This window comes from Typopeltis vanoorti, chromosome 11 (genome assembly GCF_054136105.1).
Source record: "Typopeltis vanoorti isolate ZY-2024b chromosome 11, IOZ_Tvanoo_1.0, whole genome shotgun sequence".
Lineage (NCBI taxonomy): Eukaryota > Metazoa > Arthropoda > Arachnida > Uropygi > Thelyphonidae > Typopeltis > Typopeltis vanoorti.
Window position 1 is genome coordinate 74,050,640 of NC_143559.1, and position 26,890 is coordinate 74,077,529.

The 26,890-nt window shown below is 36.1% G+C and overlaps 2 protein-coding genes across 2 annotated transcripts in view; one reads left to right on the forward strand and one right to left on the reverse strand.

Moving 5' to 3' along the window:
- Nucleotides 1–25,705, reverse strand: part of LOC150101744 (vacuolar protein sorting-associated protein 37C-like) — a 70,924-nt gene extending 45,219 nt beyond the window's left edge. The window contains exons 1-2 of the mRNA XM_090400889.1: nt 25,560–25,705; nt 10,465–10,591 (exon numbers count right to left, since the gene is read on the reverse strand). Of these exons, the coding sequence (XP_090257015.1) occupies nt 10,465–10,590 (126 nt within the window). The 5' untranslated portion in view covers nt 10,591; nt 25,560–25,705. The remainder of the gene's footprint in view (nt 1–10,464; nt 10,592–25,559) is intronic.
- Nucleotides 25,706–25,922: 217 nt separating this feature from the next.
- LOC150101745 (syntaxin-1A-like) overlaps nt 25,923–26,890 on the forward strand; it is a 374,196-nt gene continuing 373,228 nt past the window's right edge. The window contains exon 1 of the mRNA XM_090401045.1: nt 25,923–26,109. Within this exon, the coding sequence (XP_090257171.1) occupies nt 26,077–26,109 (33 nt within the window). The 5' untranslated portion in view covers nt 25,923–26,076. The remainder of the gene's footprint in view (nt 26,110–26,890) is intronic.

Here is a 26,890-nt window from a genome sequence, read left to right on the forward strand (position 1 = left end):
ATTCATATGGTATCATATCATATTTATACTTGTCAGATGAAAAACCTAATTTATGTATGATTTCAAAGTACTATAACCATTTCTCTGGACATTTATCTGGATACTTAAATGCATCAAAATGATTAAAAAAATTAGCATTGCCATATCCCTAAGCCACCTTGCAATATGAAGTTACAGCACTGAGATAGCTTATGGTAATGTGATATTCATATGCTTCATAAAGATGACTGGCATAAAAAAAAAAAATCACGTTTCATAAAAATATGGCATATGGTAGCAAGATATTTTATACAAAGTTTAAAGAAAATCAGTTTACTGATTCATAAGTTATCAGAAAAGAGAAAGGAATATATAGCAGACTGATGGATTTGCCAAGAATCTGCTCTATCATCCATCCTACTAAGGGGTTGGGGAGCAGAGCAAGCAGTGTGTATATATGTATGTGTGACCACACATACACATTTAACCTTAGTGTAAAATCAAAAGCAATTTTAAATATAACATGTAATTTTTTCTGGTTAGATATCACTAGGATTTCTGTCCTGGGAATTGCCAGGACAGAATCCCCAGGAAATTTTCTAATCTTTCTTGTCTCAATTCCCGTAAACACAACACGAGACCTTTCATAAATGTAAATTAATATATAAAACAGAAAATAGTCTAATTTATTATAATTTTTAATTTTAGTAAAATGAGTAATGAATCATATAGATTATAGATGATAATTAACGAAACTAAGCAATGACTGGAATAAATATAACATTATTTGTTATTTTAAACATTGATTTGTATTTCCTTTAAATAAAATGCAATAATATCCTTATATGACTATAAATCAAGTGCAGCAATAGCCACATAAAATTAATTTTTGGTACATTTAAAAGGTTCATGTCTGTCAATTTGCAGAATTACTCCTCTTATCAGGTAGTTTATTAGTTTAAAAGAAAAAAAATTGCTACCAGTAGGTAGCCAACAGACTTTCATGCTGTAATGTATGGTGAAGTTACTATTTTTCAATTTGGATCACATTTAATAATGTGTTGGTGATGATGAACAGCCTATTTATCTACCCATTGCAGGATGAAGATCTCTCCCATTGCAGGAGATTTTGGGTTTACTACTCCCATGGTGATCCAGTCCATATTAGGTGAATGAATGTATGGTGAAAGATAATCACAAACATCCGTGCCTACGTGGGATTTGAACCCGCAGCCTCTTGACTGGAGAGCAGATACGCTAACCACTCGGCCAACCAAGACCAGGGTGTTTGTAATATTAAATTATTATTTGATAATTTTAATTTTTCTTAATTTTTATCATTTTAATAAGTAAACATGAAGGATATTATGGATTCATCCATATTTTATACTCAAATATAGAAAGAAACGTTAAACAGTTTTGAAATTTATACAAGAACTTATGAGAATAATCTTTGGCATAGTTACCTTGGTTTGTACTAATTAAAAGAGACAAGCTCTGTCTAAGTGCCTGTATGTTTTCCTTTTATCATTTCTTAATTAGGTTTTACTGGCCTGAACTGTTCATTCTCATCAGAGAAGAGAGTGAGCGAGCAAAAATCCTCTCAACACTGTAGCAGTCTTATGTCAGAAAGTTAAATTCATCATAAGTCACATCACTAGTCAGTCATATTGAGAGTTTATTTTTCACTTGGTTAGACTATAATAAGTTTAGTTTAATCCTTTATCCAAGTGTGAGCAAACAAAGTTTGCACTTGAAAGTATCTTCAGGACTGAGCTAAGGTGGTGCAACACCAAGGCAACTCATGACAAAGGTGGAGAAAGCTATTTAGTTTAATCCTTTATCCAAGTGTGAGCAAAACAAAGTCTTCAGGACTGAGCTAAGGTGGTGCACCACCAAGGCAATAGCTTTCTCCACCTTTACCACGAGTTGCTTTGGTGTTGCACCACCTTAGCTCAGTCCTGAAGATATTTTCAGGTGCAAACTTTGTTTGCTCACACTTGGATAAAGGATTAAACTAATACTAGTCATATTCTAAGATTTTATTTTACTGTACTTTAGGTCTATTTTACATTCCACTTTTAAACTGCATGGATGTCATTACAAAATTCCACATTTTGCAGATACAGAAACATCTGGAAGTCAAGCAACATAAGAGACCCCCCCACCTCAAAAATTAATGTCTCTTATGCTAAATTTAAGGGAGTAACATGTAATTTTCTTCTTTTTTATGGGTCATCAAAAAGCAAAGGTAAGTATGTTTGTTTGCAATGTACAGTGAAAAGAATATTTAGTGAAGTTCAGCCCCCCCATACACATACACAAAAAAAAACGTGAGTATTATTCTGAGGATGGACAGATTTGGGATTTATGCTATTTTACACCCAACTGGAGGTTGGATGTAAAATAGTATACTAAATGAAAGAGGATGCCAAGTTTTCTAGATGCTGACAAAGCCACTGATGTGATGTGTTTATATCTTGAACAGACTACAGGTAGGTCCAAGCAGAGAGAACTGATCCTGTCTGGTCATTTATGTATTACTGAGGGTAAGGGTAGATGAGCTGATATCTCTTTTGTGAGAGAAAAGGCAGGACTGCAGTTTTGTGGGATCGAAGATGAACAGATTGTCCTCGCCCATTGAAGGATGGTACATAGATCAATGTTTAAAGCATTAGTGTAAATGATCTTGATACTTGAGATGTCAGCGCACTGCATGGTTTGTCAAATGAGTAGGACAAATGAAGAGTACTATCATCTACAAAGCTAAGGATAGGATTAGCAGTGACTGACAATAGACATTTATGTACATGAGTAAGAGGTTATGTGATAGGACTCTCCTATCCATATTCATTGATGGTGAAGCTCAAAGAGAGGACGCCAACCACCATGACATAGTGAACCCAATTATGGAAGGGGGCAGATAGACCAAAGGATGGTAATTTGCTTAGCAGGTCTCAATGCTAAACTTGGTGAAAAGCTGTGGAAATGTTAAGAACGCAGCATAAATTTCTCCAAACCTTTCCACAGTACATATCCAGTGGTGGGTGATGTAACTTAAGAGGTCAACTGTGCAATTTGAATGCTGGAATCCATACTGATGATAGCTGATTAATTGGTGGGTTTCTAGGTAGTAGAGAAGTTGGCTATTGATGATTTTCTTCATTATTTTAGAGAGGATAGAGGCAATGGCAACTGGTTGATAGTTTGACAGCAGACTTCTGTCTTTCTTTTTTTGGGATAGTCTGGATATGTTTATTGCTTACTGGAGGCATGAAGTGGCCTGAAAAACTTCCATCTTTGATCTCTAGAGCAGGGTTCCTGGATTATGTGTAAAAATAAATTTTAAAAAATATATAAAATTGATAAAAATGAGAAGAAAAAAAAATCCTTAGCCCATCCACAGTACAAACATGCTGTGGATGGGCTAAGGTTTACTAATAACCTTTCATGGATGGGAACCACATAAAAAAACTGATTGCTTCCAGGCATTGGGATAAGTATGACTTATGTATTGTAGATTGTAAGAGACGATACAAGATAGGCATTAGCTCTGAAGTACAATGTTTGAAGAAAATTGGAAAAATTCCATCAAGACCAGAAAACTTTATGGTGTTCAAGTTAGTAATTTTCTGATGTCCTTCTATCGAAAAACTAAAGGAAGCATATGCTGCTCAGATTCTGTTATGATAGAAGATGATTTCCCTAGGTCATCTAACCAGGAGTTTAAGGAAACGTTATGTTAGGATCAGCTTTATCCTTGGGTGAAGTAACCATGGTGCCACCACAATGAGAGGTGGGGGGGTGCAAGTGAAGTTGAACAGAAGTTCATCTTCACTTGCAAGTTTCTAGCAAGGGGCCAGAAGGTATATCTTCTATGTTAAGGCTGAAGTGCTAGAAGAAACTTATGTTAGAGGCTTATTGGAGTGAAACAGCACTGAAAAATTGTCAAAATAGTACAATATGAGACTTGTAACACAAACAAAAAGGCAACATAAAACTAAGCACATGGATAAAAGACTAGAGTCCTAACTAGGTGGGATGCCCTCTATGGGCAGCCTAGGATGTAAACTGGAATCTCAAAGTATATGTTTTCCATATTTTGGGAGATTGAATGCAACCATATTTACTTAAATTAGGGCAGATTTCTGAGAGCAGCTGCAGATTAAATATAGTCTTTCTCTTCTAAATTTACTGCAAAGGAGCATGGTGGTCCTTTTCCAATTGATTCTATGAACTGTATCTAAAGCATGATCCACAAGGGCAAAATGACCAAAGTCATGACTGCAGATGTATTTTTTGTGTTCTTCCATAGAGAAGAATACAAAAAATATATCTGGCTGATTTTCCTGTCTGTCCACAGTAGGCTAACTTGCAGGAACAGGACACTTTTATATACTCCAGGTGTGCGTGCGCGTGCACACACATGCACAGAAGGGGGGGGCAGAAGCTGATCTTTTGCAGAATGTAATTAGCTTTTGGTAGAGCTTGAAAGCTGTGCAGAGATTGTGTTTCTGGCTATTTTTCCTGAAGTGCCTTGGACATAGGAGATGATGACAGCATTACTAAAATCTTTCTAAAATATCTGAAGAGAAGGTCAGGGAATAGGTAAAGGATTAATTATTTTTTTGATACTGTGGGAACTGTGACCATTAAATAAGTGTGGTGTATATGATTAAGTCCTGATGTGAGAGGAATCATTGGAACAAAGGCTATAGGCTCTATTGGTTAGTGTTTAATGATACCATACTGTTGAGAGGGAGGGAGAGAGGTGATGGGAAAGTTTGTGGTATCTGCCTGTGTGGGTGGGCATGCCATGAAGGTGTCCAGAAAGGCTAAACTATTATTAGTTTATTTTTTCATGATAAACTGGATTCTAGGATGAAGACTATTGAGGTGAGAGGAGGAGAGAGTCTAATGTGTCTGGTCCATGAGGTCAAATGGGGAACACATCATCCACATATTTTAATCAGATAAAAGGTTTGAGAGCGACTGAGTCAAGAGCTTATTTTTTAAAATATTTCATAAAAAAATTGGCAAGGGAGGTGAGAGGGAAGAATCCATAGAGGTATCCTCTATCTGTTTATAAATTTTGTGTTTCCAAGAGAGATATCTGGAATGGATAGCAAAGGAAAAGAGATCAGTAATATCAGGAGGGAAAATTTTTTTTATAAGTGATAAGGTGTCATTACAAGGGAATACTTGTAAACAGTGAGGTGATATCAAAGCTAACAAAAATATCTATTATTTAATGTTAAATTCTCAACAGAAGTTTTAAAATGGACAGAGTTTTTTATATTTATTATATAGGAAGTGGAATGAACAGTGGGGAGGGGAGGTAAGAGGGCTTGCTAACTGTTTTGGTAATTTATAACATAGGAAATCTCTGATTTCAGGAGGCCAGGAAAAAACTCTTTATGAACAGACTTTTCTCAATTTTTAATCTGAAATTTGGTGGGATCATAATCTAAAGGTCTGTAAGTGGAGTAGTCTCTGAGAATGATGTCCATTTTTCTATTGTATTCACTGGTATTAAGAATAATGGTAGTATTCCTCTTATCAGCTCTGGTGATGACTATATTGCTATCTTTACACAGTTTCTTGAGGGCACTGAGTTGGCAAGATGACAGATTTCTTTCAGGAGACAAAGGTTGAGAAAGAATGCTACAACATCAAGCCTAATGTTATTAGCTATTTCTGGAGCTAAGTTACAGATACAACATTTGATGCTGAACATTAGGAACTAGTGCCGGTACTTGCTTCAGATCAATGACAAAATTATGGTTGAGATTAAGGGGGACTGATGGCTCCATTGCCAAGTCTTTTTTCAAAAGGCTTAGTGGTGGACTTTAGAAGAATTCAATATTTTTTTTTAATCCTTTCTCAGTGCTGTTTCACTTCATTAAGCCCTTAACGTGAAAAAGCATAGTCTACATTTGGACAGGAGGCAAGTTTTCTGCTGTTAGCCGTTATGAAATCAGATTTAGATATGCTGATAACTATTTTGAATTTCTTGCATGCCTTGGTGTAAGAAGAGTATGAAGTTGGGGCAGAAACCTGCAGTAAGCTGAGTTTTCTTTGAGTGCTTTCATACACTTCTTTGTGGGAAGGTCTTTTCCCCTATGCTGTCCTTACAAATGACTGCTACATTTTGTAATGGTTGATCATCAATGGACTTCAATTATATTTCCTGCAGGCAAAAGCAGACTGGTTTATACTTCTGTATGAGAGTCTTGATGATATCAATGTTTTGACAGAATCCATGATGGTTCCATTGTAGAAATGTTTCCATTATTTATTTTGGTGGTATCATCTGGTTTTTGTTATTGAGAGGTTTTGTTTACATTTACCTTGGATTTTTCTTTTCTTTTTTCTTTTTTGGAGAATTGTGGACAGCCAGTGTCCATAATTTTTTCTTCACCAGGAAAGATATCCAAGACATCATCAAACTAGACTCCCTCTTATATACCTAGGACACTAGGTATATTAATTGCATTATCTTCTTGTGGGGGAACAAAGATATCCATGCCATCTATTAACAGGTGTGGAGGCATGTCATTGATCCTCAGTGGTGTATGTTCCATTATTTTTTTAATTACTGGATTCTTATGTAGTGGGACCATTTCTGGCATGTCCTCAGGCCTGAGTCTATATCAATTTTTCTCTTTTATGCACTCTAAAGGGACAGCAATGAAATCATACCATTAAAGGATGATGTTGCTGTGAAAAGGTGAGCCTCAACATATGTGTTAAGGTCCCTACTAACACTTTATTGTTGTACATTTGTAGTATACTGACTCCTCATCTCCTGATAAGGAATGTCCTGCTCAGTTTTTATTTTTTAGATTTCCTTTTCATCCTTTCACCTTTGGCATGCTCAAAAGTATGCTAGGTGATCTTCCTCACAGTGTGAGTATTTCAGTGTTTTGCTCTTATAGTGCCTCATGATCTTTACTGCTACATCGAGTACATATGGTAGAGGCAGAAAAGGCAGTTTAAGAATGACCATATGTTTGACATTTAAATCAGTGCAAAGGGTTTGGGATTTAGAGCTTAACTAAGCAGTCTAGATAATCTGCTTTCACAGATGTTGGTGATTTAGGTGTGTTGAAAGTAAGGATGTTATTCCTGGTGGAAACCAGGTGAACATTCCTGGTTCACCTGGGAATTGCCAGAGTGGGACCTCCTCTATGTAACAGACAAAGAGATCTACTCCAAAAATGAATGACAGCGAGGAGGTCCTGCTCCAATATTATGCCTCCAGAAAAGTTTAAAGTTGTGTGTGTGCATGGCGAGGGAGATGACAGTTATTATTATTCTCCAAACAGATGGTGCACAAAGTACTTTAACATATTGTATTTTATTGTAATTGCTATTGTTACTTTAATAAGGATATCACTTGAACAGAGTTTCTTGAATCATTTTGGAGATCCAGCTGGATGAAGAAGGGTGATTTTGATTTTTCTGTTTGATGTTGCAATAGTTCCTTTAACTGCAACTTGTTAAAGGCCCATGATAAACAAGAGGAAGAAAAAATTACTCATTCTCAAGGAGGAAGTTGGTTCAGTGACAGAGCTCCCAACCCATTATAGAGCCACACACGAATGCACACTCTTGTAGTAAGCAATGAATGCTCTAGGAAGTGGACTGCCAGGGCTATCCCAGACACCATGATAGAACCACAGTAAGCCTTGGGCCCTGTTCCCAGAGACCATAGGGAATGAAAGTTACTACAATGTCAATGACTCTTGCAACCACACTAGGATTGACCCTACCAGGCCATCCAGTATCCCTCTTTCTGAATGTCCATGGGTTGCATGCATGGCAACAAGGCATTAGATTCTAGTGATGGTGGTCTAGAAGATGAAAAAAAAAAAAAAAACTATGTACAGTCAAGAATACAGAAGAAAAGCATAGTACAAGAATATGAATGAAAAGGGCCAACATTATCACTGGGAGGATCCCTCCATCATGTACAGGTGCATCACATAGAGGGGTCAGCTTGAGCAAGTCTATTTAATAATCACAATGACTTTTATTTGTTCGTTTTGTTTTAACAATAATCTATCCAGAAAAAGTTAGAAACCTAAATATTAGTATCACAGATGAGATAAGGATGTTATATAATTTGGAAACACTGTACTATAGAAACCAAACATGGCACTAATGGTACTACAGTGATTTTTCAATTATCTCACCCTCAAATAAATGAGCCTTCCATTAACCAACCGTTAAATGAGTTAGTGTGTCAACTAACTTTTGGTACAGCACCATGTAACTGTATCTTCACTTAACTAACTCCTTCAGTTATTCAACAGCATAACATTGCCTGCTGTGGTTTGATATGATATGAGGTGATGTGAGGGATTCTGTATTTCAAGTGATTCAAAACTAATACAGAATGTGATGTTCTTGCCAAAGTGATTAAATCACCTGTCACCTAAATGTTTTCAGCATAAAAGAACTATTATCCATTAAATTCCATGATTAAGAATAAGAATATATGATTTCTTAAATATTAAACGTGTGTGTTTGTGTACACACACACACACGCTGCTTGGAAAGAAATCAACAGACACCATAGTGTGAAGAACAAACAGCCATGGCATCCACCTTAATAAGATGCAGGACCTTCTTTCACTGTGATGACTGCAGCAATCCTATGGGCATACTTATCACAAGTCCTCCATTCTTGAATATGAAGAAAGTTTGAAGAATTGGAATCCTGTATGATGAATTTTATTAGAATCCTTCTAATGTGACACACACACACACACATTATATATTGAAATAGATTAAATGACTATAAGCCGAGAGATAAAAAATCGAAACGTATTTTAATTAAGTAAACTAGTTTCATCTTCTTAAAAGACTTCTTTGGGTGCATAACATGAGGGAACTACCAACAAACACTGTGAGAGAAAAAAAATCTATACACCCAACTATGAAGAGATACACAGAATAGCTTCAAAGATTAATACGTTAATGCTTAATGTATAGACTTTTTCTCTCACAATGTTTGTTGGTAGTTCCCTTATGTTATGCACCTGAAGAAGTCTTCTAAGAAAACAAAACTAATTGTACAGTTCACTTAATTAAAATAGTGTTTCTATTTTTAATCTCTCGTCTTATAGCCATTTAATCTATTTCAAAAAATATGTCTCGCAGCTGAGTAAATCAGTTATATCACACACACTGCTTGGAAAGAAGCTAATAGACACCATAGTATGAAGAACACAGACCTTAATAAGATGTAGGACCTCTTTTCACTGTGATGACTGTAGGCATACTTTCCACAAATGTATGATAGCAATTAATGGGATTTTGGGACCATTCTTCCCGTAGACATGTAATGAGGTCCTGGACCGTTGTGGAGCAGACGTCCCTTGACCTAACCCCATGCTCCAGTTCATTTCATAGATGTTCAAATAAGTTGAGATCAGGGCTCTGTGGAGTCCAGTCAAGTATGGTAACATTGATGTCTACAAACAACACAGTTTTAGCAGCAGCCTTATGACATGGTGCATTGTCTTAATGAAAGAGACAATGGTCAGTTCCATAGAAACACCACAAATTAGGAAGAAATGCATGGTCCAGAATATTCAGCTACCTCTTGGAGTTCAATATTCGTGGCACCACAAACAGAGGTCAAACCAGGAACATAGCTTGGTTTGATCACACAGCCACATCCGAATTTCATAGTTGGAGTTATGCACTCTGGTAAGAGATGTTCACCGGGCATCTGTCACACCCCCACCTGTCCATCTGCTCGGTAGAGAGTGTAGCATGATTCATCGTTCCACAACACACTTTTCCAAGCTTCCACATTCCACTGTACATGCTCTTTGCACCACTGAAGATGATGCTGCACGCTGGTTTGAGCAATGTGAGAGTTGCAATGTGATCTTCATGCTCCAGTTGATGCCAGGAACTCCACATTCAATGTATTGGCCGACAAATGGCATTTTTTGCGTATTATTCTTCATTGCACCCTACAGTCATATTCAGTGAGTGTGGTGGGTCATCCACTGCAAGTGCAACCCACCACACTCACCAAACCTGACTGTAGGGTGCTATGAAGAATAATATGTAAAAACCACCATTCAACTTGGGATGGCCCAATTTGTAAACAATTTGCCAAACAGATATGCCTGCTACATAGCATCCTATCACAATGCTTCTTTCAAACTCTGTACGTTCCCTTCTTGCAGCCATTTCACCCACACACAGTTGCACTAACTTATGAACATCATAAGTTAGTGCCAATTGTAGCCAATTTATACTGGCTACAAACACGACTCATTACATAGCACAATACACCTTGACCATGGGGGGGGGGGGGGCTGTTGACTTCTTTTCAAGCTCTGTCTCTCTCTCTCTGTGAGAGAGAGAGAGAGAGAGAGAGAGAGCATCTTATTATAATTTTTAAACAGCATTCTGAAGAATTAAGAACAAGCAACTCTACAACAAAAAAATGCCACTCACCTGCTGTAGATCATTAATCATATCATCTACTCGTGCATTATCATTTAAAAGCTCCTTCAGTCCATCTGCAGAAAGATGTTCCAGCAATCCCACAATAGCCTCACAATCCAAGTTTGTCTGAGTCATCCTAGTTAAGACAACATCTTAAATTCATTAAACTGACTTAAACTAACAGGAGATAAAAGTAACAAGTTCCACAAACAGTTTGCATACTGTAAGTTACTGTAAGGAATGAGAGTCAAATGTTGGGATCACAGGTGGTAACAAGCTCATTTTGACAACAAACATGCCATATATTATTTAGATCAAAGAACTAACAAGAATTCTTAAAATCAAAGGTGAAACTATTAGGAAAATCCTAGATCAAATATGGAACTTAAGCTTAATGGACAAGTTGGTAAGGAGGTTCAAGTTTGTGCAACTAAGAATAATATAAGCTAGACGATTTGAATGAGCTGTATAGCATGCTATGTGGAGAGGGAGAGTATCGGATCCACATTCCGTTTTAAGAACACTTCACAAAATGAATATGCACCTATTACATTTGTTTTGCCTGTATGCAAGTTATTCTAGGACTTTGGCTAGACAGAAATCATTGAAATTTATTTTATTGAAATAAAATAAGATGTATTTCATGAAGATAGAAATAGTAAAAAGGGAGGTGGAATCCTATTGATGATAGAAAAAGAATTATGTGTATAAAATGTAGAGAGCAAGGGGGAAATAGTGATAGTAATTCTGAGGCAGTATGGTGTGAGATAGAGATAAATAGAATGAAATATTAAGTTGGATGTTATTATAGGTCTGGTAATGAGGAGGATAGTGACCATGAAATGTATAGGCAAATTAGCTTATCATTATGGGTTAGTTTAATTAAGGTAATATAGATTGGGATGATGAAATAGCAACCATAAGTAAAGAAAATGAGCTTCTCAAGTTTTTGAGAGATAACTACCTCAGGCAGTATATAACAGAGAGTATGCAAGGATCGAGTGTTTTGCATTTGATCATCTCATCAGAGGATGTTATTATAAATGAGGTGTAAAATCTCCCTCCAGTTAGTGAGAGTAACAATGAAGTGATTACTTCTATGACTACCAGCCACACGATGACTTCTGTGAGGAAACGATATATGTGGAACTACAAGGCTGGTGATTATGAGAAGCTCTGGAGGAAGCCTGAAGCTAAAGCACGGAATAAGGAGAACACAGAATCAGGCGGAAAGAAGAACTAATGTTGCTTGGGTGCTATTAAAAAACTATCTAGTAGAAGCAATGCCTAAATCATTCCAAGGGTCAGAAAGTTAAATAAGGTAGGTGTGAAATGGATGAATGAAGAGATTAAATACACAATACAGATAAAGAAGGCATTATAGAGGCAACATAAGGGATGTGTTTTAGGACTATTAATGTTTAACCTGTATATTAATGATACTGGAGAAGATATGAATGTGGATATTCAGTTGTTTGCAGATGATACAAAGTTGGGATGAACTTTGTATGTATGAGTAGAGCAGATGTTGTGGCCTTACAAGAAGACCTGAATATACTGAGTGAATGGGCATGGAGATACCAGTTCAATGTTGCAAAATGGAAGGTTTTAAAATTTGGAAAACAAAGGTGGGATGTAGAATTTATGCTTGGTGCGAATATATTGTGGGCGGTGGAGGAAATAAATAAGAGATTTTGGGGATAATACTGAATAAGGATCTAAAATTAAGAGGACACTGACTTGTAGAAGTAAGAAGATTCTGGTTCCATTGTATAAGGACTTGATTAGGTCACATATGGACTGCTGTACACAGATTTGGTCAACTGGTTTTCAAAAGGATGAAGAGATGTTGCAAAAGGGCCCAAAGCCCATTTTGACTACGACAGTTTCTGATCTCTGGAATGTTGAAATTGAAGAAAGGTTGAGAAGATGCAATTTACAGAGTTTAGTGGATAAGAGGAGGAGGGGGGGGGGTGATATGAAAAAGATGTACAACTTAGTAAGGGGTTGGTGAAAAATGATGAATCTTTGACTCCATGGGGTCTTAGAATAATAATAATAATAATAATAGGGATTCCAAGTTTTAGAAATTTTGTAAGAATTCTAAAAATTTGGAATCCAACTATGTTTATCTTATTTCCCAAAAATCAGGGAATAAGATAAACAAGGTTCATCACTCCCATACTCACGAGAGATCACTCTCGTGAGTATGGGAGTGGTAAATGTGAGGTGCTGAATATTGGTTGCTTCATTCAATAGAGCCTCCGTAGCTCAGTTGGTACAGACTAAGTTCTTTGGTAAGACCTGGGTTCGATTCCCCTAATCGAACTCAGGTCTTTTGACGGTGAGGACCATATAAAGGTCGTCACCGTTTATGACATGAGGACCTTTAATCTGGTCTCTTTCGACTAAAGGTGAGTTAGCAGGTATCATATGGAAGTAGAGGGTTTTTTCACCCAGAAACTCGGGTTTTTATCTCCCTCAGAACAGGCAAACTGGCCTGTTAACACACACGGATTTACAGTCATAAATATATATACTTAATTCCTCATTAGGAGGGCTTAATCAGTCTTAAGGGACAGATGAGGAACCCCATACGAATAAATAAAATTCATTCAACATACTTTGATACACTGCCCGGAATTCCTACCCTTCTTTCATTCTCATCTCTCCTCACACTCCTGGTGTGAGGAGAGATGAGAATGAGAATGAGGGGACCTCCCAGTGATGGAACTGGCATTTTTCATTGTTGCTCTTTTCCTTTGCTTTTCTTCCAGTATTTTTCACTCTACTTCTCCTAAGTCTTTTACGCTACCAGTCTTCCAGACCACCATCACTGGGATCCAGTCCTGCTGCCACATGTGCCATGTAGTATGACCTGTGGACATTTGGAAAAGGAGATCCTGGCAATCATGCACTACTTTGACAAGACAGGCAGTACTGGATGGTTCAGCCAGGATCAAAGGTATTGCAGTAAGTCTCCAACCCCCAAGATCCAGGATCCAAGGCTTGTTGTGGTGGAGACATAGTGTCTGGGGTAGTAGTCCTGGAGTCAATAAGAAGGCATCCATGTGTGGCTCCTTGGTGGGTGGGGAGCTCTGGTGCTAAACAACAACAAAAAAAACTCTTGAGCATGAATTTCTCATCCTGAGATATTTCAGGGGGCCCTAATATAGTCCCAACCAAGTACTGATACTGTAGATACATCATTTGATAACAGAACATGATACCAGTGTTTCTAATTATCCATGCAACAGGTGAAATGCCAATAGGGAAAATGTCAATCTTCTTTATTCAAAAGGATCTAGGAAGACTCACAGCATCTCCCAAAACAGTCAAACAAATTTCTGGTGATATCCTTGTGGAAACATCTAGTCAGCAACATTCAGAAAAATTACTAAAGGGAACAACAAGTGGAATACCAATTACAGTGATACCTCAGAAGACATTAAACTCAACTAGAGGAGTGATATCAGAATGGGATCTCCTTGATGAAGAGATATGTTCAGAGCTTAAAGATTGGGAAGTGAGAGGGATGAAGAGCATCCATATGAAGAGATGATCATCTGGTTCTGACCAGGAATGTCATCCTTACTTTTTGATACACACTCCAACATCTGTCTAAGCAGAGTATCTGAATTGTCCTATTAGGCTGTACATCTCTTATCCACTGAGATGCTTAATTATTTTATTAACATCTTGCCTCCATGGAGTCAGACTCATTATAGGAGATACACACTATCACACACACAAAGCTCATCCAAATGTGCCTTAAACTAATTCAAAGTATCTACAAGCACAACACACTCAGGCAATGCATTCCACTCACCAACATTCTCCATGCAAAGAACCTGCTCCTCACTCCTCTGCTCACACCCTCCTTATGCAGTTTCTAGGGATGGCCTCTTTTTCTACCTCCTCTCTCATTCTATGAAATATTTTTTCCATATCAATCCCTGACCAACTTATATGTCTCAATCATATCCCCCCCCCTTCCTATTCACAAAGCTTTGCAATTTAGATTTTTTCAATTCTGTCTTCATACTCCACATTCCAAAGATTGCTAGCAGACCACCTTTTGTAAATCTTCTCTGAACCCTTTCTCACCATGAAAACACGGTGACCAAATCTGTGTAGAATAATCCACATGAGGCCTTATACAATATAATCATAACCTATTTCTGCACATCATGGTCCTCCACATCAATTCTCCATGCCGTTATCTGATGTGATGACTTCACAACTTGTGCAATGTACACTGGCCATCTATATTTCCATAAATCCAGAGTTAAACATAAGCCTGACAAAGGCAAGCCCTCAACATCTTGGACATTGGACAAGTCTACAAAGTCAAAAGACTAAAGAATATTTCTACAGTGGAACTGCTGCGAGTTTTGCCAAAACATTGATAATATTAAAGTCCTTCTGCAGAAACACAACCCCCCCCCTGTGTCTGCTGGCAGGAAACATATTTAAAACCCAGTGAGGATCCAACTTTAAGGCATTTTACTGTTGTTTATAAGGACAGAACTGGAGATGGTCTTGCTCCTGATGGAGTAGCTATTATAGTTTGCAATCATAATCCTTTCTAACATGTCCAGCTTAATACTGCTCTGGAAGCAGTAGCAATTTGCCTATCTGTAGGATTTCTTATTACAGTAATTCCATTTATTTACCATGGAGCTGTGAGTTAAATAAAATTGAACTTGTGAATCTTATATTGCAACTGCCTCAGCCCATACTTCTCATGGGTGACTTGAATAGATAACACTCTGTGAGGAAGTATCAACACAAATGGATGAGGTTGTATCACTGAGCAAATGCTCAACAATCATGACACCCTCCTTTCTTAATAAGAGTCAGCACCTTCTTCCATTTGCCTACCTACTCATATCCTTCAATAGATCTTACAATCTGCTCCCTTGCCATTTCTGCACTGCTCATTTGAGATGTTGACGAGAACATCTATTGAAGCAATCATTTTCCTGTTACTTCCACATGTCCCCCACAGGAACCACAATCTCCTACACAGATGCCCGTGTTGAAAATGGACAATGATGACCGATTTCATGCTGAAGCAGTCGGTCAAACATTTATCAATCAAGCAGTGAAGTATGTTATAGATTGTATTGTTCAGGCAGCAGCTGCTGTAATTCCAAATGCATCATCTCAATTCCACTCAATCCAAAGCTTTGGTGGAATCCAGAATGCCAAGCAACCAAAAGAGATCACAAAAGAGCATGGAGTATATTGTGCATTAACCGTGCCACATCAAATCTAATAGCTTTTAAATATGCTCAAGTGAAAGCAAGTTATGTGAGACACCAGAATCAAAAACAATCTTCAATCCAATTTACATCATTGATTAATCAAACCACCAGTGTAAAAATTGTATAGGATAAAATCCAGAAAATGAAAGGTATAAAAACACACCATTTGTCTACCTTGCAGCATAATGGATGTGCTGTTGCTGATCCTAAAGCTATCGCTGACACTTTGGAAGAAAATATTGCTAGAATCTCAGCAACAGCTTTATATCCTGCTGAATTTTTAATATTGAATGAGCTACAGTTAAATTTTTCTATCAACTGTTTCTTTTTACTGTCTCACCCCACAGTAGGTCCTGATGACATCCATTATGAGATGATAAAACATCTTTCATCATCTTCCATAGATGTTCTTCTCTAACTATACAATAGAATAACTTCAGAGGAAAAGTTTCCAGATTCTTGGCATAAATTAATTGCCACTGCTATCCAAAAACCAGGAAGGGATCTAACACAAGCAAACAATTACTGACTTATTGCTCTGACCAGATGTCTATGTAAGAGATGTTGGAGAAAATGATTAATGCCAGACCTCTGGTTTTTAGAATACAATGTTCTCTCTCCAACACACACACACACACACACACACACACACACACACACACACACACACACACACACACACACACACACACACACACACACACAGTGGCTTTTGTAGACATCATTCAATGTTGGACTATTTAGTCAGTTTAGAAACACATATTAGAAATGTATTCCTGAAATGGGAATATCTGGTTTCAGTGTTCTTTGATATGGAAAAAGCCTCTGTAGCCAAGGTCTGAGAGGGCACCTTCCTGTATTTATTAAAATATGTCTAGTCGAGTCTTCAAGTCCAAGTGGGAAGTACATTATCTTGGCTATATCATCAAGAACAGGGTGTTCTCTAAGGTTGTCTTAAGTGTGGCATTCCTTGCTGTCAAAGTTAATTCAATCACTGAACAGCTTCCTCCCACTATAGACAATGCTCTATATGTTGATGATTTCGTTATCTACTGGCACTCTTGTAATATGAGAGATAACATGATGAGAGGCAATCAAGAGATGACTTCAACAACCAACTGATGGTGTCTCTTCATGACTTCCCAGTAATGGGTTCAGGTTTTCAACTAAGGAAGTCTGACACTCCATCATCTGTGGATTCATTTATTTAATGTGTACGGAGTAGAACACTGATTTTCTTTCCCTCCAGGGAAGGAAGTTGTTCTTGCTAGGCTCTGCACAGGTCACAGTCATCTTACATTCGTTTTTACTGAGGGCCGATGACCCATATATGTGAGAACAATGCAACACACGTTGCACCATTTGTCATGTTCTGCTGGCATGTCAGCACTTCACTTGAGAAACCTTTTAACTTTTTAAAAATAATTAATTTATAGAGGCGCATTTGTTTATATATGTATATATTCTATTTATATGTGGATAATGATTTACTTTACTTAATTTTTTAAACTTTGTTCGTTTTGTACATAACATAATATTTACTAATTTATCTGTTTATTACGGTTTTTAATTACATCGAGTATTGTGGTCCTTGAGCCAACAAACCCCTAATCAAATCCCCCCCCCCCCCACACACACACCTCTTTTGCTCCCAACACTACTAGAGTACTCGAGAGCTAAGGGTGATCTTTCCTTTTTTTGCAGTGGAAGTCTTTTTTTTTTTTTACCAAAGGGACTGCCCTATCCTTATTGGGCTCTGCAAGCAGAGGAGTGGTAAGCTGGCTGCAGTATTTTGCCTATAACTACTATGAAGAAAATTGAAAACTATCATAGGATGCATTAAATGTTATTGTATTCAGGACAGCTGATGCACATTGCCCAAGAGACCACTTAAGGGAGATAAGTGGTCAGCAAAAAAAACATTATAAATATATCAAAAATTAATGTCAGAACATTATTTAAAACCAAAAAAATTAAATTGTTAGAAGATGAGTTAAGTATTTAATTAATTTAAGTAAAATATAATAGTATGCAACATTCCCATGTCAATGCTGCCCTTTTAATCATCTAGCTATAACCTGTAAAATTGAGGGAATATTCCGGGTAGTTAACAGCTTTCATGAGGGTGGTCTGAAAAGTTCTCGGCCTCGACCATATATGGCAACATTATGGGGAATATTTTTTTTTCTAAGTTGGTACATCTGTCATAACCATGTGAAATTGCAAGTCATTCTATCAAGTAGTTTGTTTTATACAGCTGCCTGAAGCAAAAGTGTTGTCTGTATCCCTTGAAATGGATAAAATTGAGTATCGTGTGGTTATAAAATTCTTTCGAAAAGAAGGTTTAACGGCAAAAGAAATTCATTTGAAGTTCATAAAAGTTTATGGGCTCTCTTCTCCTTCGTTTTCGACAATTAAGAAATGGGCTGCTGAGTTTAAACGTGGCTGTACCAGCCTTCAAGATGATCCACGTGAAGGATGTCCAAAAAAGTGTAACACCACCAGAAATCATTACCAAGTGCACGATATGGTATTGGATGACCGATAAGTCAAAGTGCGAGAAATTGCTGAGACTATAGGCATTTCAGAAGAATGCAAGATGTATGCCACACTTGCTTACAGCAGATCAAAAACGCACTCGAATGAAGATCTCTGAACAGTGCTTGGAGCATTTTTACAAGAATTAAACTGATTTTGTGCATCGATTTATTACTATGGATAAGACTTGGATTCACCATTACACACCAGAATCCAAATAGCAGTCAAAACAGTGGACAGAAGCCAGTTGTTCAGCGACAAAGAAGACAAAATTGGTTACATCAGCAGGAAAGGTCATGGCATTGGTGTTTTGGGATGCTAAAGGCATGTTGTATATTAATTGTCTTCAAAAGGATAAAACAATAACTGGGGAATGTTATTCCGATCTTTTAACCAGACTAGATGAAAACATTCGTGAGAAAAGACTTGGTTTGCAGAAGAAAAAAATCATCTTTCATCAGGACAATGCACCTGCCCACAAAGGTGTTTTGGCAATGGGAAAATTAAGGGATCTGCGCTATGAATTGTTGGGACATCCACCCTATTCCCCAGATTTGGCTTCCTACAGAGAACCGCTACAAGGACGGGATAATGGCGCTGGAATAAATGTATTAGGCTTAAGAGAGATTATGTTGAAAAATAAAAAAAATTTTGAAATTATAAATTCTTTTTTCATTGTTAGGCCAAGAACTTTTCAGACCACCCTCGTACATATCTTTTTAACATGAGTCTTGAGCTGGGTCAAGTTCCAAAGGAGTGGAAAGAGGGCAAAACTGTTCCACTTCATAAGGAAGGTGATAAGATTAGGGCTTTGAATTATAAGCCAATCTGTGTCTGGAGTTGTGTTAAAGTGTTAGAGAGGTTGGTCCTACAATTCTGACAACAGAAAAATACTTTTTGGTGGCCAGCATGGGTTTGTTAAAGGAAGATCGTTTTTTAGAAATCTTCTTACCTATTATAATAAAGTGTCAAATGCATTGGATAAGGATGATGCATAGTAATTTTGCAAAGATCTTTGATAAATTGCCACATGACAAGCTGGTAATTAAACTGGAGTGGATGGGGCTAAAGAGCAGCTTAGTTCACTGGACTGGAGATTGACTGTCTGATAGGTATCAGCGAGTTGTTTATGGAGGATCAATATCCCAGAAGAGGAAAATTACTAGTGGTGCACCCCAGGGTCTGTTTTGGGCATGTAAATGATACTGGGAGAGATCTAAATGGTGATATGCAGTTGTTTGCAATGATGCAAAGTTGGGGAGTTATCAGGAGTAGAGCAGATGCTGTGGCTTTGCAAGAGAACTTGAATATACTGGTTGAATGGGTAAATGAGTGGGGATATAAATTCAATGTTGTGCAGTTATCATCATCATCATCATGCATATCAAGGATTTAGGCCTAGCATGGCCTGTTCCAGCCTTAGAAGTCATCGTTGAATCGTTTAAGAGGACATCCTGGTTTTATTTTTCCTAACGGCTTGTACTTTAAGGCTTGTTTTGGTAATCTTTCTGTTTTCATTCTTTGAACGTGTTCCATCCATTTATGTTTATATTTTTTAATTTTTTCTATTACTGGTTCTTGGTTTAATTCTTTCATAATTTCTTCATTTCTTTTGTGATCAAATAGGGTATACTTTTCAGTTTTTCTCATAAACTTCATTTCTGCTGTTGTTAATCTTTGTTTGTCTTTTTGTTTTATTGTCCAGATTTCACTTCCATACATTAAGACTGGTAGGGCTAGTGTATTGTATACTTTTAGTCTGGTTTGTTTTTGAACTAGGTTTGGTTTAAATATAGAGTTAATTATACACCTGTTATTTTAAAATATTTTGCAATTTTTACGTTTATATCTTTTTCATTTTCATATGTGATCGTACATCCTAGGTAGTTAAATGAATTCACCTGTTCTAAGATCTTATTATCTATTACTATTTTAGTTCTTGCTGGATCTTGTCCTTTAAAGGCCATAGTTTTTGATTTTTCTGTTGATATTATCATACCATAATCTTTGGGTATCTCATTTATATCTAAAATAGCTTTCTGTAGTTTATCTTCAGAATTTGTAATTATTATTTGGTCGCCGGCAAAAAGGAGAGCATTTATGTTTAATGTAGGAGAAAGTTTAATTCCTTGATGTAAATTTTTATTCCATTTTATTATTATTTCATTTAAGTAGATATTAAAAAGAGTTGCTGAGAGGAGACATCCCTGTTGGACCCCTTGGTTTATCTCTCTCATATATGATAGCTCGTGATTTAATCTTATTTGTATTTGATTATTTTCATATATACTTGTGATAGCCTTTAGGATATTATTTGGTATTTGTCTTTCTTTTAATATGTTAAATAATATGTTTCTTTTAACTTTGTCAAATGCTTTTTCAAAATCAATAAATGCAATATGTGTTTCTAAGTTGTATTCTCTTCTTTTCTCTATTATTAATTTTAGGCAAAAGGCCGGGTCAATACATGATCATCCTTTTCTAAATCCATTCTGTACTTCTAAAATAAAGTTTTCGGAACCACTGGTTGAATGGGTAAATGAGTGGGGATTTAAATTCAATGTTGTGCAGTTGTAAGGTTTTGAAATTTGGAAAGTAGAGATGGGATGTAGAGTACACAATCGATGGAAATATCTTGGAAGAGATGGAGGGGGATGAGAGATCTGGGAGTGATTGTGAACAAGGACCTAAAATTTTGGGGACGTATTGCTAAAATTGTGAAGACAGCACAGCGAATAATGGGAATGATGCAGAAGGCACTGCTTTGTAGAAGTAAGGATGTTATGGTTCCCTCGATCAGGATGTGGCCTGATCAGGCCACATATGAAATACTGGGTGGAGATTTGGTCACTTGGGTTTCAAAAAAGATGAAGATGTATTGGAAAAGGTCCAGAGATGATCGATTAAGGTGGTTTCTGGTCTATGATACGTTGAGTATGATGACAGATTGAGAAAATGCAATTTGCAGAAATTGGTGGATAGGAGGGGATATGATTGAGACATATAAGCTGTTAAGAGCTTATTACCAGATTAATGTTGGGGAGCTTTTGCACAGAATGGGTGAAGATAGGGAGAGAACAAGAGGTCATCTCTAGAAACTATATAAGGAGAGTGTGAGAGGGGGTGAGGAGCAGGTTTTTTGCAAGGAGAGTGGTGAGTGATTGATTGGAATGCACTGACTGAGAGTGTGGTGAGCGTGGAGACAGTGAACATATTTAAGGTGTGGTATGATAAACTGTGTGTGTGTGTAACAGTGGGACCCCTCCCCCAGAATGATGAGTCTTTTGATTCCATGGAGGTTTCTATAATAATAATAATAATAATAATAATAATAGAATTGTAAGCACTAAATTAATTCGCTTAAATCTGCATAGCTACAAAAATCCATCACCATTTGCATGAGTTTGTTGGGTGGACATTACTTTGTTCGAAAAGAGAATTAATTTTGAATAGTGAGATATAACAAGCCATGTGTATTAAGTTTTTAAATCAGGGATAAGTGAACTAATCTTATACTACAATTTTTTTTTATAAAATGGCAAGAATTGAGCACATACAAACTGATATTAAATAGCAAGTGCAAAAAAAAAAAAAAAAAAAAAAAAAAGTCCACCCATAAACAAATATACCTCTGGAACTTGCTGATGTCAGTGTCAGTTTGCCTACACGGCATAGGCCAAAAGTAAATAATTAGAGTGCATTAAGCTGGAATGGGTTATAGTAATACTGGAGTGAAGAAATTGGAGAAATTACTAAATAAAATAAGTGACAAGTATGGTTTATCATATAATTCGATTTTATAGTACATTCAAAAATTATTGACTGTAAATTAGAAATTCTTAAAGCAAAAATTTGGTGAATGCGCACTCCCTTTTTTGACCATATACACAGCTTAAAGGGAGCACATGTGGGTGGTTCTGTTTTTTTAAAGCAGTGATATATTGATTTCACTGACTGACTGATGAAAGTCTAGTTGGTGATTTTTGGTACCTGTAAATCTATGGCTTTTTGGTATTGGTCTTATTGCTTTTCTTTTCAAAGGGGTGACATGATACGTTGGTTTCATTGACTTTAAAAGGTTAGGTGAGCTTTTGAGGAGTACAAGCCAGAGGTATCTGGTAGCATATTGTTGGTTCTTGGTAGCAATGTTTGTCATTATTTCCTATTGCCAGGACTTCACAAATTATGCAAAATCCTACTCACTACAAGTACTCACTGAAGACCTCCCCGTTTTTTAATGTTATGTTCCAATAAATCAATGGAGGTTCCACGAAGTAATTATGATACTGTATCACTGTTTGCAGAAAATTTCCTTTGTGTGAGAACCATTCCAAGAAGGAAAAGTCAGTAAATAATAAGAATAGGAAGAAAAGGATAACATTGCTTGTTTGAAAAATATAAATTTGTTACATTAATTTTTCTTACTAGAATGGCCCTTTATATTATGCATATTCTTCTGTTTTCTTAAAGATTAAAAAAAAAAAATTTGTTTCGGAAGTTATTTTTTATCAAATAAAAAAATATTGTTTTGTTAGATCTGCAGATACCATCTGGCAAAATCTACTTGTTCTTGCCATAGGACAGGCAAGTTGGCAAGTGTATTTGATGAGCTCTTGTTCATTACATATGTGTTTGTGTTATTGTGATATGTTTAGTATTTTATATCTGCATAGTATATTTTTTAGTACAATTTTTTTGTATTGTAACTTCCCCTAATAAATTATGATAAATACAAGTTTAAAAATTGTATCTTTATCCCTTTTGATATTTGCATAAGATTGTTATGTTGCATTCTGTAATTATTATTATTTTTTTTGTGCAATTGCCAGTATTGTTATTACTATTGATGGAGATGGAATTGGTGGCATTTCTTCACTTATCAGTGTTTGTTTTGCTTTTTCTGTTAATGTTTGTGCTGGGCTTCCTCTTGATGGCACTGCTGGAATTTCTTCACTTGGAGGTTTTCCCTTTTCTTTGGATGTTTCTGTTATGTTTATGCTATGGATTCTTTTGACATTTTACTTGTCTTGGCACAAAACAAATATCACTAAGTGTTTGCTTGTTAGTTGCCTTCATAAGTGGGCATTGTTGGATTCTGAATGAGGAGAACTGGAAATTATTGATACTTCATTCAGAGTCCAACATAATCAGCCATTATTAGTCTGATTAGCCAAATTTGCTAATCAGACTAATAATCTCTTATTAATAGTATGCTATTCATATGATTTCTTTCAAGTTATATTTATTAATATTTATTTGTTCATTTATTGTTTTGAGATGAAGTGTAGTTGTGAAAACTGTGTATTAAATTTCACTTATCATTATGAAATTAATATTACTGATACAGAGATAAAAATTGTGAATTATGCAATCTTTTTATGTTATTAATAAAATGTAATGCATCCAAGTAATTCTTCAAAATAAGACTTGATTGGTTGTTGTTGTGAGAAATTATGTTATTTTTAGTCAGCGCGTGCCTTATCGTGAGTTACTGTACAGTATGCAAAAAGCCAGTTCGGTATCAACAAAAACCAGATTTTGGCAGGAAGGGAGACTAGGATGTCATGAGTAGTACATAAAAAGAAGGACATGAGAAAAAGAAAGGAAAAAAAAATAACCTATGGCTGAACGGAGTAGGAAAGACTTCGAACCGCTCTGTATTTTGACTTATCTTTCTTCGAGCTCTTATTCTTTTATAAATTCCTATTGCCTCGCTGAAGAATAGCATTGGAAGAAAGAATGATAAGAATGAGCAAGAATTATTGAAAGTTAGACAATTATGAGCAAGAAGGATAAATTCTCCCGAGTTAACTAATCAGTTACTGTAACCCAGGATTCTATAATATTTGTGTGTTCTCAAAGTGATGTAGTTCATATTTCTGAAATTAACAGTTCAAGATTGAATGTGTGATACAGCGAAACATTTCCTCATAAATGTAATATATGAAGTATCTCTGGATTAACAGTTCAAGATTGAATGTGTGATATAAAGAAGCCTGTTATGAGAGAACGCAATGTAAATTTGAGACTGAATTTTCTGAGAACTATTGAGTTAGATTGATAAACTTAAAGGTTGCAGAATGAATGTCTGATGACTTGTGCTTTGTGATTATTCTGAATAGTTAAACTGAATCAATATTTGAAGTACATTGAACGATAGCTTTGTTTAGAGTGAAATTGTATTTGGAATCTTAGATAATAAGAAGTGTAGAATTTATATGCATAAATCCCAATCATAAATGATATACTTAGCTGAGTAAATTACTAATGTCTTAACGAGCTTAAAGAACTTATTCATTCTTAAATTGTATTATCCCTATTAGAAATTCTTGTTTTAATGTAAATTTTTGTGTTAAAGCATTAAATAAATTTTTTTGAGTTGAATCTTGTGTTTGCCTGATTTCTTTCATTGCACTGCTCGTTAAAATAGTTCGAATCTTAGCGGGAACCCCATATATATATATATATAGAAGGAGAATTTCGGCCTGAATTAAGTTGATAACAATGTGCTAGCTGATGGTTGATTTCACAACGTTGCTTATGCAAATTAGAACATAGAGTGACACAGTTAAAATAAATTTTCTCTGTGTTTGAATGTGGAGTCAGTCAACAGCTAGAATACACATTGGAGTAGAACGTAAGATCCAACAGCATGGTGTGATGAGGTATTTGTTCTTGTATAGGTGATTTGTTTTATTATATTGCATTTGTTATTGTTGGCATTATTTTTTAGCTTTTTTTGAAGGTTGACAATGTTCCCTCATCTCCACACAGTGCAGTGTCACAAGATTTTGTTGATTTGTGAGTTAGTTATGGGAGAGCAAAAAAAAGCTATTACATACTTGTATTAACATGAAGTGTGAGAAACTTTGCAAAATATGCCAAAAGCAAAACGTCTAGTTGAGAAGGTTTTTATAATTACTTATTCTCGAGTTGGATTAAATTATTTATTTTTACTTGCTGTTCTGAACTATTAATTCCTTCCATACTACTTAAAGTAAAATAAACAGTTATTTACGCCAGTTTAATGATAGAATAAATCCACGAAGGCTAACGTGAGAAATTTTGTACAATATGTGAACTTTTTTTTTTCCATATGCTAACCCACGAATTGGATTAAATTATTATTTATTTATTTTTATCATAGATATATAATATGCTTGTTTATTTTTTGGTTGTAACATCTCCTGATCTGACAAAATACATACAACAACAAAACAAACTACTTTTTAAACGTCAGTAATTCCAATGATGTGTGTATAAAAAAATTAAAAAAAAAGAAGAAGCAGGTCCTACCTTTATAACTTTTTGTCCGCTATGTACAAGTTTTCTAGTTCGTTAGTAACTGGAATTTCCTCGATGACTAAGAACCTATAACTATACTGATGAATCTTTTAAACATAACTGTCAATGGTAAATGAAAATATTACACTGTTATTGGCAATCACCCCCGACTTAATGACATAGTAAAACTTAAAAAAAAAAAAAAAACATATACGCGAACAGAACTCAATGTTATCAATTAAATGTAATCACTATTAGTGCAGATAAAGAAATGTGTTCTGTGTAGTGCAAAGGTGGCGACCTCTTCCGAGAAATTGCTTCTTACATAAAACTTTCGTTTGGAACAGAAGAGGTCGCCATCTTCGCCAACCGGCATTCATGACAGAAAATCAATGAGAAAAGGGAATTGTGTACTGGAAGTGTTTCATAATGACGGTGGTACAAATTTGCGATTTATTTGGTGATTAACTTGAAATTAAGCACGAGAATTTATACAGAGTGCAATCGCCTTCATATATAGGATTTCAAAATGACCAAAGACAGATTAGCTGCGTTGAAAGCGGTAAGTGGCGTTTAATTTGACGTACACTGTCGTGCGAAGCCTGTTTCGCGGGATGCTAAACAGATTGACACTGTGAAAGCTAAGCTCTGGCTTAGAGTAGGTCGAAGAAAACTGTCGTGCTATGGGCGGCTCCGTTATCTAGGTTTTAGTAATGTTTAGCTGGTTCGCTAAAACTGTGAAATTTATATGGTTCATTCTCAGTTTCGTTTCGTTAGGGGCGGAAAAAGAAACAGTGTTCTTTTGGCTCTACAGTTTGCGTAGTTACATTTACAAATAAATTTCTGAACAATGCTAAATTATTTTTTTCAGACTCCGCAATCAAGAGGAAGATAGAGCCTGCATCCCCTCCAAGTAGTTTTATATCAGCAATAGCTGTTTTAAAGGGGCGGGGATGATTTGTCAGTTTTTCAGGTTAACCGATCTCGATTTGCAGTTCAGCTGTAGGTGGAGAGCGTGGAAATATGCACTATAAAATGCCACTGTTAAATTACGTTCCCGAATGTAATATACTTTTTTGAGGCTTAATTTGATTAGATGCTTTTTGATCACTCGATTTTGATTCCAGCTGACCGTTGAAGTAACTTCATTGATTAATAGTGCTTTAAATATTAATTACAAAGTTTTAAATTTAAATGCTATAAGATTACATGGACATGCGAAATAGTTTAAATAAGCACATGATGGTTATTTTTCTAAGAGTACCAAATCAAGTGTATGGAACATGCGATCACATTTAGTTTTGTTCATTGGTTATAAACAAAAACGTAACAAATGTAACTCT